Source organism: Spermophilus citellus, assembly GCF_964194105.1.
Source record: "Spermophilus citellus genome assembly, chromosome: 15".
Taxonomy (NCBI): Eukaryota; Metazoa; Chordata; class Mammalia; order Rodentia; family Sciuridae; genus Spermophilus; species Spermophilus citellus.
In genome coordinates this window covers 71,925,754-71,941,074 of record NC_138195.1, presented here as the reverse complement: position 1 = coordinate 71,941,074, position 15,321 = coordinate 71,925,754, and the positions used below count along the sequence as shown (strand labels likewise).

The following is a 15,321-nucleotide window of genomic DNA, read 5'->3' as shown; positions in this document are numbered from 1 at the left end:
AGGTGGGTCAAACTGGGAAAAATCCTGGGATTGAAAGATCAGATCATGGGAAGCCCATAAATGCTTCCAAATCTCTTCAAGGAGGAAAAAGAAATTTCTCTGACACTACTCTGGCCTGGCATTCACTCCCTAATCCTAGGCCTCTTGGACTTTTTCTTAAGTGAGTCAGACTAAGCCCACTAGAGACTCTTTCTAACTGTCCCTTAGCCCTGAGGGTCTTTATATTGGAGAATTTGGAATCCAAAAGGATAAGAAAATTCATGCTGCAAATGAAATGTTTTATAAAGGATGAAGTCACACACCCACACAGATTTGCCAGAGCCCCCACAATGTCTTAGGTCTTCCTGTGGCTATGAAAAAAATGAATTCTCCTTAACATTTTAAGTTCAAAGATCTAGGGGCTGAAATCCAACCCAGAGTGGTAGCTTTGGCATCAGGGAGAGCTTTAGGGACCCTGCTAGTCTCTACCCCTTCTGGGCTAAGATCAACAGTATCCCACTCTTTTTATGTGGCCCAGATCCATGTCCTTAGCAGAGAACACCAGTATTTGATAAAGCCATCCTGAAACTAAACACCTCTGAGCAGAAAGGCAGAGGGACCAAGGCTTCTCGAGCCTGCTGAACCCAGCCAGAAACACTGGGACCTGACATCTGTAGGTGGCTTAGTAAGGTGCTCCAGTGATAGCTGGGAGGAAACCACAGGCCCAAAGAGAGGAAAGATCTGTGGGGTACTATGGTGCATGTTTGTAATCCCATTGACTCAGGAGGCTGAGGCAGGAGGATTGCAAGTTCAAGACCAGCTTTAGCAATTTAGTGAGACTCTGTCTCAAAAAATAAAAGGGGCTGGGGATGTGGCTCAGTGGTTAAACGCTTCTGGGTTCAATCTTCAGTACATCCCCCCACCAAAAAATAGAGAGGGGAGGAAGGGAGGGAGGACGGACAAGCCAAGCTCTCAAATGGATATTTATGGTAAAAGCAGAATTTCTATTGGAAACCCTAGGGGATGAAATAGTATGTTAAAAAGTTCCTACAAACGAAACTTCGAGGAGGGAAAATTAGCATTTCTCAACTGTAAGGGACCAAGGCCACACTAAACAAGTAAAAAAGTTAAACTCTATCCAGTGTTTTAATAAATAACTTATGTAGTGCAGAGCCCAGCTAGGAAGAACAGGAAGGGAAAAGGAGAATCTCCACCAACAGAATGGAAGCAGCCACAGTAAGCTGACCGGCAGCAGTTCCAGCCCCCAAGAGACTCAGAACAACTTCAAACTCCATTGGGCATGCCTACCAACAAGGCAGTATTTGTGGGGCAGGGCCTAGATCTCATATAGTGGTCAGGTGTGGCCTTTACCCATGTGCAGCATTTGGGCCAACTCCACAAAAAAGACTGTCTTTGGAACTACCCTGATTTGTACAACAGATGACCTGCTCCAGTGGAATCCCACCAGGGAAGTCAGCCTGAATTCACAAACACACTTTCCAATTAGCCAGTCTCCTGTGCCTTGGTTAGGGGCCCTGTATGGTTTTTGTCCAGTCAGAGCTACTGGCTATAGCAAGGGCAGCCAGAAATCCACAGAGAAGGGCACTGAAGCCATCTCTTCTGCATCCCCATGGATCCCCATATTCTATCCACAGCTGCCTGGCCATAAAGGAAAGGCCAGAACTGCAGGCTTCCAACAAGCACTTGGCAGCTGAGGCTCAGCTGTCTGGCATCTACCAAGTTGAAGGACTTGGTCAGGTCAGTAAAGCACTGAAATCAGTTGTGGGTAGCCTCTGGCTTCCTAGAAAAGCCATCTGCTCTTCCCTATGGCTACCCTGAGCCAGAACCTGTGCCATCTCTCTAACTTCAGAAATAGCCTCTTCCAGACCTGATCCACTCAAAGAAATTAAAAGAAGGGTGGTTACCCAGGCCTGGAAGAACAGCTGGGGAAAGGATGGGGATGGGGTTGATCAGTGGGATCCAAGTTGTAGTTAGGTAAAAGCAAAAAGTTCTGTGTGCCACTATATACTAGGGTGATTTGTAATATATATTTCAGAAAGCTATAAGAAAGGATTTTGAATGTTTTCACCATAAAGAAATGATAAATGCCTGAGAAGACAGGTATATTTAACCTGATTTAAACACTACACAATATATAATGTATACCATATATTATAATTTTTACATATGAGTCAAAAAATAAATTTATAGCACTCCTGGGAATAGAGCTCAGTGGTAGAGTATGTACCTACATGTGTGAGGTCCTGGGTAGGATCCTCAGTACTCAAAATAATAATAATAATTTATAATCCCTAGTATCTAAATGAATAAGTAAATAAATAATTTAACTTAAATTTTTTTTTTTTTGGTACTGAGACTTGAACCCAGGGGTGCTTAACCACTAAGCTATATCCCCAGTCCTTTTTTATTTTTTGAGACAAGGTTTTGATAAGTTGCTGAGGCTGGCCTTGAACTTGAGATCCTCCTGCCTCAGCCACCACGATCATTGGGATTACATAAGTGTGCCACAGAGCCTAACCAAAAGGCTCTTTTTGATCCAACCAAGTGCTCTCTCGCCCTGTTTCCTTTAGAGAATGAGCAAAGGGAAAGAGCCTGAATGGAAACGGCCAAGCCACAGCTCATAATCAGTTTGCTCTTCACCCTTCCTAGGGTTACCAGGACCTCTTTCCTGAGCAAGAAAAAATGCAAACCTTCTGGCCTTTCTACGCTCAATAAGCTGTGAAAAAAAAAAAGAAAGATCCTACTAGGAGGATGCTATTAACTGAGTAAAATGGAAAGGCAACATGGTATTGTAACTAAGAAACCTTGCTTTGGGATCACCAGACCTGGCTTTTTATTTACTAGCTATACAACAGCTTCTCTGAACTGATCTATCTATAGGCAAGAGGTAATAAAAATTTCCCATGTAAGAATTATTATGAGGAAACATAAAATGATATATATAGAGAGAATTTATCACTAACTCTGGGTATAGTGGGTATACCTTGCGGTATACTCCACAACTTGGGAAGCCTGAGGCAGGATGATTGAAAGTTTGAGGTCAGCCTCGGTAACTTGGTGAGACCCCATCTCAAAATAAAGGGCTAGGAGCCAGGCATGGTGGCGTATGCCTGTAATCCCAGTGACTTGGGAGGCTAAGATAGGAGGATCACAAATCCAAAGCCAGCCTCAGCAATTTAGTGAGGCCCTAAGCAACTTAGACTCTATCTCTAAATAAAATATAAAAAAAAAAAGGGCTGGGGGTGTGGCTCAGTGGTGAAGTACCCTGGGTTCAATCTCCAATGCCAAAAAAAATAGAAAATAAATTTAAAAACAAGGCTGGGGATATAGCTCAGAGCACCCCTGGGTTTAACCTGCAGTACAACCAAAAAAAAAAAAAAGAGCCTGGATGATAGCAAAAACCTATTTGGAAAGAAAAAAAAAAAGGCATGCTTATATTATTAAAGAAAAACAATGGGGGCTAGGATTATGGCTCAGTGGTAGAGCACTTGCGTAGCATGTGTGAGGCACTGTGTTCAATCCTCAGCACTACATAAATTTTTTTTTTTTTAACGAGAGAGTGAGGGGGGGGGGAGAGAGAGAGAGAGAGAGAGAGAGAATTTTTAATATTTATTTTTTAGTTCTCGGCGGACACAACATCTTTGTTGGTATGTGGTGCTGAGGATTGAACCCGGGTCGCACGCATGCCAGGCGAGCGCGCTACCGCTTGAGCCACATCCCCAGCCCCCATAAAAATTAAAAAATAAATATGTGTCCAGGGCTGGAGATGTGGCTCAAGCAGTAGCGCGCTCGCCTGGCATGCATGCGGCCCAGGTTCAATCCTCAGCACCACATACCAACAAAGATGTTGTGTCCGCCGAAAACTCAAAAATAAATATTAAAAAATTCTCTCTCTCAAAAAAAAAAAGGTACATGTCCATCTACAACTAAAAAAAATTAAATGTTAAAAAAAAAAAAGAAAGAAAATCAATGTCCCATTCCTTTCTATCTCCCAATCACAAGAGATAACACAGAACAGTGGGGATTTGAGGAAAACCTATTTTGATCTGAACTTCTCATTAATCAGCCTATGTCCTTTGGCAAGCTACTATACTTTTCTCAAGTGTACAATTAAGGAAGATAGACGAGATCAATGTTTCCAAAGTGTGGAACTTGTCTATAACAACAAATAATACTTAGATCAATTTATAAAGTAAAAAGTTCCCTTTTCAGTTGTCTTTCAATTTTTCTGATCCTATGGAGGGGATCTCTATTTGGTGTCCAAATATCTTTTCTTTTGCGGGGGTAGGTATCAGGGATTAAACTTGGGGGCACTTGACCACTGAGCCACTTTACCAGCCTATTTTGTATTTTATTTAGAGACAGGGTCTCACTGAGTTGTTTAACACCTTGTTTTTGCTGAAGCTGCTTTTGAACTCGCAATCCTCTTGCCTCAGCCTCCTGAGCCACTGGGATTACAGGCGTGCACCACTGTACTATGGTGCACCAGCTAGAATGTCTTTTTTTAAAAATATTATTATTATATTTTTTAGATGTAGGTGGACACAACACCTTTGTTTTATTTTTATGTGTTGCTAAGGGTTGAACCCAGGGCCTCACGCATGCTAGGCGAGCGTTCCACCTCTGAGCCACAACCCCAGCCCTAGAATGTCTTTTTAATACCTTTCCCATACTTGCTAATCTCTTGAATAAACAGAAATCTGGCTTAGAACCTTCTGTAACAGGCAGAATTAAGCTATGATTTAAAAATGTTGGGCTGGGGATGTGGCTCAAGCGGTAGCGCGCTCGCCTGGCATGCGTGTGGCCCAGGTTCGATCCTCAGCACCACATACCAACAAAGATGTTGTGTCCGCCGAGAACTAAAAAATAAATATTAAAAAAAAATTCTCTCTCTCTCTCTCTCTCTCTCCTCTCTCACTCTCTCTTTAAAAAATAAAAATAAAAAAATAAAAATGTTGCTTTGTTTTCATTGTGTTTATTTCCATAATTACCTTAAATTACAGGAAGTGATATTAATTTTCACACAGGGTAGCAATTTAACTTTATTTATTTTTGATACCAGGAATTGAATCCAGGGGTGCTTGTCAACTGAGCCACATCCCCAGCTCCTCATATTTTTTACTTTGAGATAGGGCCTCACTAAGTCACTGAGGCTGGCCTCAACTTGTGATCCTCCTGCATTACTGGGATTATAGGCGTGCACTACCACATCCAGCACAATTTAACTTTTAAAAGTCTGAGGGGCTGGCACTGTAGCTCAGTGGTAGAGCACTTGCCCAGCACATATGAGGCCCTGGTACCACATAAAAATAAATAAATAAAATAAAGATATTGTGTCCATCTATAGCCCCAGCCCAAATATTTTTTTTAAAAAAAGGTATATCTGGTAAAAAATGAATCCTAATATTATGTATAATTACAATGTACTAATGGAAAATATGGAAAAAGTAAAATTTTTTTAAAAAGAGGTATATTTATGTCAGTTTAAAAAAAAAATGGCTAGGTGTGGTGAGGCATCCCTGTAATCCCAGCAATTTGGGAGGCTGAGGCAAGAGAACTGCAAGTTTGAGGCCAACCTGGACAACTTAGCTAGAACCTGTCTCAAAATAAAATTTAAAAAAAAAAAAATGTTTTTAAAGGGTTGAGGATTGGGCTGGGGATATGGCTCCATTGGTAGAGTGCTTGCCTCGCATGCACAAGGTCCTGGGTTCAATCCCCAGCACCACAAAAACAATCAAACAAACAAATAAATAAATAGATAGCTGAGGATATAGCTCAGTGGTAGCACTCCTGGGTTCAATTCCCACTACTGCAATAAAAAATAAATAAAAGTGAAAATATATTTATATCAGTTAAAAAAAAAAGGAGAGGACAATTTAAAAGCAGCATAAAAAGTAACAGGTAGCAAAACTGTGATGGTGGCACTAGAATTTTTGAAAACAGGTAGATTTTGCAGTCCTAACAGTATTGGTACCCTGAAAGGAAAGGCTGCAGATCACATTCCAGGCCTTCCTGCAAGGTTCCTCTTCCATGAAGCCTCTTCCAACACAGTGGCCTGATTAAAAGTCACTCCCTCCACTGTGCTCCCAGATCAAGTTCTACACCTGTGAATTTAAGCATTTATTAATAGCCATCTCTTTATATTTCCCTCTCCTCCAGAATGTGAGCACCTTGAGACAGGAGTTATATCTTGCTATTTTATCCATAAGACATCTATTATGATGTTCTTTCTCTGACACAAAATAGGTGCTTGATGAATATTTGCTGAAAAAATGACCTAACACTTCCCCCCAACATTTGTTGTTGTTGTTGTTGTTAAATGAGAAAACAAAAGACAATGGAAGAAGAACGTTGTCAGAGATCCTGATGTCATAACTCCAATCCAGCACCTCTTATCCCCTGCACTGGATAGCAGAATACCTTTCTGACCTTAGCTCCAAGTACTATATTAAATGAGAATTTAGTATCTTTTTTTTCTTTCTTGATACTGGGGTTTGAAAACAGAGGCACTTTACCACAAAAATTACGCCCCAGTCCTTTTTTTATTCTTTATTTTGAGACAGCGTATAGCTAAATTGCTCAGGCTGGTCTTAAATTTGGGATTCTTCTGCCTCAGCCTTCCAAATCTCTGAGATTAGAGGTGTTCATCACCATGCCTGGCTTCATTAACCCACTTTAAAGAGATCTCATCACATGCAGTGTTTGGAAAAGCAAATAATTCTTCAAGAAATTTAGCATTTTCAAGAAGAAACCAGTCATACCAGCACAAGGCAATTATAAAGACACTTTTGACAGCATAGAATGGAACTAGGTAAATATCTGAGAACATTCCTTCCACTTCCTTCTAATGGCAGATGTAATGCTAAAAAACACTAGGCTTGAAAAATAGAGCTCACTCTTGTCATAAATGACATACGCGTATCAGAGCACTTCATCATAAGGAAATTATATACATCTAAGGGAGTAGTATTAAAACAGGAAAAACAGTAAGGAAGAGCCTATTTCAAATTCAGAGGTTGCCCCTACCAAAATATGGACATTTCTCTATTACATTTAGCATGTTTTGGGGGGCTTAGGCAAGTACCTAATAAGCAAGTAGACTGGAAGAATCTTTAAGCTACATAGGAAATAGTATTCTAACTAGAATAAATCTGTCAACAAAAGGTACAGGCGCTGGATGCAGTGGCCCATGCCTGTAATCTCAGCAGCTTGGGAGGCTGAGAAAGGAGGATCGAAAGTTCAAAGCCAGCCTCAGCAAAAGCAAATCACTAAGTAACTAAGTGAGACCCTGTCTCTAAATAAAATACAAAATAGGGCTGGGTATGTGGTTCCATGGTTAAGTGCCCCTGAGTTCAATCCCCAGTACCAAAAAAAAAAAAAAAGGTACAGGCCAGCTACACTAAATAAGTCTCTGGGGTTCTTATTAAAAATATAAATTAAAATCCAGCATGGTTTCTTTATTCACCACACCTATTTACTATTCTATCTCCATTATTAATACTGTAATGCAGGGTTCCCATTTGGGGATGATCAAGCCCCTGTTCCCAAAGCCTTTTGCTGATACTACAAAGGATCCATTGGAAGGCTGAAAAGGTAGACCCAGATGTTGCTCCCAACATGTAATCAGTAGGAGATGAGGCCTGGGCCTCTGAACTTAATAACAGGGTTAGGCCCATAGTCAGAGTTGGTATAGCCCAGTGGTTATAAGCTCAGACTTTGAGAGAGAGTCAGCTTCTCCATCTATAAGAGGGAGACAATAGCCAGATACAGTAAAACATGCTTGCAATCCCAGCAAATTGGGAGGCTAAGGCAGGAGGATAACAAGTTTGAGGGCAGCTCAGCAATTTGGTAAGATACTGTCTCAAAATTAAAAAATAAAAATAAAAAGGGTTGGGATGTGGCTTAGTGGTAAAGCACCCCTGGGTTCAATCCTCAATACTAGGGGTAGTGGCAGGAGTATATGGACTCTCAGGGCTAGGAAAGTAGCTCAGTGGTCACACACTTACCTACTACATGCAAGACCATGGGTTTGATCCCCAGCTTCACAAAAAAAAAAAAAAAAAAAAGAAAGAAAGAAAGAAAAAGAAAAAACAAGATATGGATTCTAGAGCAAGACTGCCTGCATTCAAGTCCTGGCTCTTCCAGTTAAAAGAACTTCTTTGTGTCTCAGTTTCTTTATGTGCAAACCATCTATCAGTTTTATAGTGTTAATGTGAAAATTAAATTCAAGGGCTGGGGATGTGGCTCAAGCGGTAGCGCGCTCGCCTGGCATGCGTGTGGCCTGGGTTCGATCCTCAGCACCACATACAAAGATGTTGTGTCCGCCGAAAACTAAAAAATAAATATTAAAAAATTCTCTCAAAAAAAAAGAGAAGGCAGTGCCATTTGAGTACTGCAACATTGTAACGATCTTACAGTTTGGCTTCTAAGTCTTCTATTCCTTGAAAATTAAATTCAATAGTAACATATAAAGTCACTAGAAGAATAGCTAGCCCCTAATCACAGTACTTAATAAATGTTATCTTTTTTTCTAATACTGAGGATTGAACCCAGTAGCCACCATTGAGCTTTTTTTATTTTTACTTTTTTATCTTGAGAGATGGTGTCACTAAATTGCCCAGGCTGGCCTTGAACCTGCAATCTTCCTGCATAATCCTCCAAAGTGAAGGATTACAGGTGTGTGCCACTACACCTGACTGTATTGTTACTTTTTATAATGATTCCAATTACAGCTGTTATTTTAGAGAACTTAATACTAACTTGATTATATTTAACCTGGAATTAAAATGAAATGTGTTTCCTTTCTCTAAACACAAATTAGTTGATTATAAAGGGAAAGAAGGGTGGTAGGTACAATGTAAAAGTGTGCAAGGCAGCAACTGGAAACAGACCAGGAGAAAACACATGCTGTGGATAATCCAAGCACAGATTATGCAAATATAAGGGAAGTAGGTAAAGTTGGGTGCTACAGCACACATTTATAGTCCCCACTTCTTAGAAAGCTAAAGTGGGACAATCCCTTGAACCCACAAGCTGGAGGCCATCCTGAATAAACAAAGCAAGACCTTGTCTCAAAACAAAACAAAAAAACACAGAAAACAAATAAATAAATACATGAAGTAAATAAGATGGATAAAGGGATAGATAAATATATTTGTAAAAAAGCAAACACAGTAAAAGGTTAATGGTGGAATCTGGATTGTGGCTATATGAGTGCTTATTGCAAAATCCAATTTTGCTTTGTGTTTAAAATTTTTCATATTAAGCTCGTCGGGGTGGGAGAAAACAGAGGCATCAGCCCAAGTTTTGAGTCAGAGCCACGCTGCCTATCCTCAAAGCCCAAACTCTATAGCAAACTTGGAAAAACCTAATGGTTTTGGAACTCTTGCTCATCATCAATACTTTCCTACATCAGAGGAGCAGTGCTCAGGTGCTAGCCTATACCACCACAGCACAAATAGATATAAGCAGAGAAGTGCCGCCTGAGAAGTGTCAACCTCACAGGATTGACATTATCACCCCTACTCAGGAAAACCTCAGAAATAAGGCTCAAGGATAAGGAATGGCAGGTGGAGGGTAGACTGATGGGATACACTCACTCATGGACTCTGTTGTCACCATAGAGATCACTCAGGCCAAAGCTGATATAGTGCCAATGCTCAGGAATGTTGGCAGAAGGGCTCCCCATGTTCCTGTACATGCTAACATAGTCCAAGGGGTCTGGGCCACCCAACCTGAAAAAGACAAAAGACAGGGGTGTCAGCATGATCCTGGAAACCAGACAATGTCAAACTGAGGGGCTCTGCTTTGCAACTCAAAGGCCCCATCCTGGAGGAATCTGGGATAAAAGATAACTAAGGGGAGGCTACACCTCTCTGAGGATGAGACCAAGGGATAAGCAGCTGAGGCTGCCCAATTCCCCATGTACAAGAAGCTCCATTCTCTTACCTCCAACAGGCAGGGCCTCTTTTAGAAATAAAACAGACTGGGTGGTTGCCCATTTTGTTTTCTCCTGTTTCAAATTACTGATCCCAAATGGGATTGGCAGGGATTAACTCTTCTTCTATGGTGCCTGTAAACATGCCAAGCTTCAAGGCAAGAGGTACATCAGTCAATCAATTGGCCTCTGTTGAATGACCATCCGGAGCATCCCCAATGGGCATTGTTCCTGGAAGCAGAGGCTCTGCTCCAGTCCTGCCTCTTAGACAGCTAATTCCTGAAAGACTATATTGTGCCCTATGTTAATTACAGTTTGTTCTAAACAAACCAAAAGCCTCTAGTCCAAGCACACCCTGCCCTGCACCCCATAGACCAAAGCTGGTCTTTTATCATTGTAAGTGACAAAGGCCAAACTTAGGCTAGCGCAGCTCTGCACAGAGCACTGCAGAAGAAGCAGGCTGAGCCCTGTGAGTGCCTGCATCCCGATAATCCCAGGAGACTGCTGCCTCAAAGAGAGAGCTGGGACATTAAATGACTTGGGGCCCTGAGGACCACATTAAATTTCTCTCACAATTTCAACAGAGAAGTAATTGAGGAAGAGATTCAGTCATTATTTCACTCTGAGAATTTAATTCAATAAAGGTTCCCTTTAGCAGCATAATTAGTGCTTTTAAAAAAAATCTTCAGAATGGACAGGGACACTTGGTAGACTTGAAAAACTGACTAAATGGAAATCATCAGCAGAAGGAAGTCTGCATTTAGCCACAAACGCTGCTTTTGAGCTGCCTCAAATACCTGACCATGGGGGAGAGGGGGAGCTGGGGTTGTGGCTCAGTGGTAGAGCGCTCCCCTAGCATGGGCAAGGCCCTGGGTTCAATCCTCAGCACCACATAAAAATAAACAAATTAATTAAAGATATTGTATCCAACTACAACTAAAAAATAGATATTTAAAAAAAATACCTGACCATCCCACGGGCTGCAAAAACTTGCTGGCTCCTGGGACTCTGATAGAGTGTACTCTGCAGGTGTATTAGTTGAAGGGAAACTAATGACCAAACAGAAGACACAGGCAGGTAATTCCACTATGGGTGCCAGTACCATGCAATTTTACACTATTTAAAACCAGTAGGTTGGGCTGAGGATGTAAGTCAGTAGTACAGCCCTGAGTTCAACACCCAGTAGCGTGCACACATGCGCACACACACACAGTAGGTACTGTTTTATCCTCTTTGTCAGGATATAATTTGCCTTTGTAGAAATCCTCATTTTTTTCTGCTAAGAAAGATGTTATTTATAGAACTTATAAGAAAGTTATTGCGAATAGCTTAGAATCTCAACTGAATGAGTTAGGATTTCATGTGACTAATTCCATGACTGGGTTTAGAAAAGTTTGCAGGGGGAAGGAAGAAAGAAAAGGGTAGATATCTCTGGAAGAACCCCATTACAGCTGCAGAACCCCAGAACAGATGGAGGTGACTACAAGTCCCACATCTGCTCTAGTTTCTTGCTGCAAATTCCCATTGGTGCCCCTCCTATAGCCTAGGACCATCCAGCAACAAGCAGTGAAACTGTGTTCACTATTCCCTGCTCCAACTGCCACACCACTGCAGTACTCCTGCCCACCAAGTTTCCCAGGAGGATGTTACATTAAGAAAAAGTTTACTAAGAGTCAAGGAATGACCAAGTATCCAACAAAGTTAGCCCCTATCGCCAAGCTATGAGTGTTCTATTCTAATACTCAGACTCAGGTGAGTATGTGGAAAACAATCAATTTTGCACTTGGAAACAGATATTATCCAGGGGCCCAGAGTATTCTTCACCTTAATTCCTCAAACATCTGACTTTTCTCCACAGGGCAGTTGCAAGATTGGCATGGAGCCAGGGCACAGGCTCTGCCTTTCTGCTTTGATACTTGCTAATCAAAGTCTCAGTTTTCAACCAAAATGTCCCTGTTGGTCAGGGACCACTTCCAAAGAGCCACCCCTTTACTGTAAAAATAATTCCAAGGCACCCTGGGCCATAGCCAGACCCAGGCAGCCTGGGTCAGTCATCCTCCTACAAGAGCTAAAGAGGATGATGTGAAATATAAGGGATATGAATTAATTTCAGTATCTTAATTTTGTAAATTCCACCCCTCCCCCTGAATCTTAGAAAGAACCACACACTGAACTATTCTCAGATTTTTCTGCATCTAGGTGGAATTTCTAATTTCACAAAGTGCTACACAATCCCTCTTATTTGAAATTGCATGCTGACCCATCTCTAAAGATGGCCTGGCTAAAAAGCTTGCTGCAGGAATTAAAAATACTGCTGTATTAGTAATACTAACTGTTCTTAGTTCTTTGCATGGTGCTTCAATACCTTTTACACACAACTCTAACCCTGATGACCACTTAGGGACATAAAAACAGTTGCCCTGTGTAGGGATTTCCCACTCTCAAATGAGACCAGAACGAAAAACATGCAGAGCCAGCCCTGTCTCATGACACAGACAAGTTCATCACAACACAGATACAGAGGTGCAATTAGAACAGGTGATTAAGTTAGCAAGAGCTACTTTCCATTCAGAAGCACTCTTCAAAAACTCCTCTCACCTAAAGAAGAGTTTGCCAGAGAGAACTGGTCTTCCCGCCACACTTCCTCTGGGCTACCAGGACAGAAAAGGGTGCTCCCTATGGCTCCTCCTTAGCAGGTGGCTCATTTCCAGGCCCTTCACATTGTCAGCCTTCTCCACATTCTCTCTGATGGCCTGAGCCCTGTACAGCCTAATGACTGTCATCTCCAGAGGCAATAAGAGGTGGTCATGCAGAAGACTCAGTCCTGAAAGGAGAGGTAGCCAACAAAGACATCCACTTCTCCCATCAGGTCTACTCTCTGCCATCAGCCAAGAAGCTGCCTGAAAGACCTTTAGTACCCCCTGAAAGAGGACTTTTAAAACAGTGTCTGCATGAATGTGGTCTTGGACAGATTCAACCAGTCCTCAGTCAACTTTTGGTCCACAAAGACCAGAGGACAGGCTGTTTTTCAGTCTTCATAACACCTGTTTTGTCTGAAGGCTTAAGTAAAAACAGATTGCAAACAATGGTAAACTACCCCAAGAGCAGCCCATCAGCAAAATGGCCCTTAACAGAGTGACTTGAAGGTTACCCTGGGCTTCCCAGTAAAACTGCTGCCTCAGTTCTAAAGCTGTGGAGAAGAAGCTCCGTTTAATGTCCCGGGACACTTCTTTCTTCCCTGCCCACGAGCCAGGTCTCTCCATTATTTACTTCCCACTGGAAATGGGAAGCTGAGGTTCCTTCAATCCTGAGTTAAACCCTGGCTCTCTGCTCCTGATATTAACTAACGTCTCAAAGCAAAGGAGCTGCAAAGCCAAAAGGAAGTTCTGTAGAGAGAAAGAGAACTGTGCAGAGTAAGCAAAAAGTTTATCAGGAAGAGTTGCTCCATCAAACTCAAAAGCAACAGCTTTGCATTGATAGGACTCCGGAGTTCATCCCGAAGGTATCAAAAGGAGACCTCCTCTTCATCTCCTTACAAGAACAGCGCTCTCATCTTGCTCGGCTTGTAACCCAAAGACAGTCCCAAGACCCCCAGACTCGCTCCTAGCCCATGCAGTGTGAGCTTCTCCAGCCTCCCTCCTCCAGAGCCCTCTAATATGCTCCCCAGGCCCCGCCTCGCCTCCCCCATCCCACTTCAGCCGCCCCCCTTGGCTTCCCCTCGCCCACTAATGACCCCCTAAAGGTGCCCCCTCCTTTCACCACGTTTACAATTCCCTCTCATACCGTTCCCCCTCTGCTCCAACACACACCCCCCGGTCTCACTCTGTTCTCTTAATCTCGGTTAACCCTTCTCTACCCACAGGTTCCGTTAACCCCTTTGTCCCCATTCCTAACTTCGGCCTTAACTCATTCTCTCGCAGCAGGAAGCCCTCCTTCCAAGTGCCTTAACCATTCACCTCCCCTCCACCTCCTCCCACTCCCGCAAATTACTTCGCTCCCGGCGCTCTAAGCCTTCCCAGCCCGCCACTGTCCTCCCCGCGGCCCTGGGCGTACCAGTACTTGACGATAGCGGTAACCTGGAGGGGGTTCGGCTGGTCAGGGTAAAGGCGGCGGCACTCTCCGTAGATGGCGTGCAGTCCCGGGGGGAAGAGCGAGGCAAAGGCCGGAGGGGCAGTAGGGCCAGGGGCCGGGGGCGCGGTGGGGCCGGGGGCGCCGCTAGGCCGCAGCTCCGCCATCTGGGTGCGTAGGGCACTGTGGAAACCTGGGAGGGCGGAGGAGGGCGAGCGTACTGACCGGCCAGAGGGCTGACTCGGTGGGTGCGACTCCCGGTGGCGACGGGGGCTGCAGCGAGGTCTAGCTCTGCGCCTGCGCACCGTGCACTGTCCGCCCAAGCCGTCGCCGCCTCGGAGTCTGCCAGAGGGTGCCTCGGGGCGGCAGGGAGCTCGAGGGGGCGGGGCGAGGCGCGCCCTGTCCTGGCACCTATTGGCTAATATTTTTGCCAATCACAGGTGGGGAAGGCGTGAATTGACAACAAGCTCCGCCTCCCTATCCCTGTATCCCAAGGCTCTTGGTCTCCCCCTAGTGTTAGGAGGAACCCTGGTTTAAATAGGGATGAAGCATCTTTTACAAGTGCTAGGGTCCCACGAAAGCACTGGGAAATGCTTCGACAAAGTGCTTGTCACTGTTTTGCTGACATGCCTGCTGACAATTTAAACACAAATCTAAAATGGATTGGTGCATTCGTTCGTTTGGCATTAGTGTTAACAGATTTTTTTTTTTCCCAATGCTGGGGATCATACCTAGGGCCTCCCTGGCCTTGGCTTGTTATAGATTATAAAGCTTAATATTCACTAGTGCTACTGATAAAAGAACCCCTGCAACTTGAAAGGAAGAATAATCCAGAGAAAAATGAAGTAGACTCTTTTGAAAACATTGGACACATAACTTCTTTTCACCTCCATTTTCTCACCCATCAGGGTCAATCCAACTCATAAAAATTAAAGAGATATTGGTGCAGTTCCCAAACCCTTAGACGATGTTTTAGTCATCCTACCAGTAGTTTCAAATGCAAGCCCTAGCTGGGCGTGCTGGTGGTGCACCCTGTAATTCCTGCGACTCCAGAAGACTGAGGCATGGAGGATCGCAAGTTCAAAGCCAGCCTCAACAATTTGCCTTAAGGTCTACTTAAAAGACCCTGTTTCAAAATTTAAAAATAAGTGGCTAGGGCTGTGGCTCAGCAGTAGCACGCTTGCCTGGCATGTGTGAGTCGATTCTCAGCTCCACATATAAACAAAGGTCTCTCAACAACTAAAAATTTCTAAAAAGTTTTTAAAATACATAAATGAAAAATGGCTGGGGAATGTGGCTCAGTGATTAAGCGCCCT

The 15,321-nt window shown here is 43.3% G+C and overlaps 1 protein-coding gene across 10 annotated transcripts in view; it reads right to left on the bottom strand.

Moving 5' to 3' along the window:
- The window catches only part of SUFU (SUFU negative regulator of hedgehog signaling), a 121,247-nt gene extending 106,850 nt beyond the window's left edge, over positions 1-14,397 (bottom strand). For 6 of the 10 annotated variants that reach the window (XR_014019066.1, XR_014019067.1, XR_014019068.1 and 3 more), the window contains exons 1-2: positions 13,991-14,397; positions 9,600-9,734 (exon numbers count right to left, since the gene is read on the bottom strand). Coding sequence is in view for 6 of the 10 variants with exons in the window: in XM_081268725.1 (XP_081124851.1) it covers positions 9,600-9,734; positions 13,991-14,172 (317 nt within the window). In the remaining 4 variants the exon portion in view is untranslated. The remainder of the gene's footprint in view (positions 1-9,599; positions 9,735-13,990) is intronic. The other 4 variants (XM_081268730.1, XM_081268728.1, XM_081268729.1 and 1 more) reach the window with 2 other exon arrangements.
- Between the last annotated feature and the right edge of the window lie 924 nt (positions 14,398-15,321).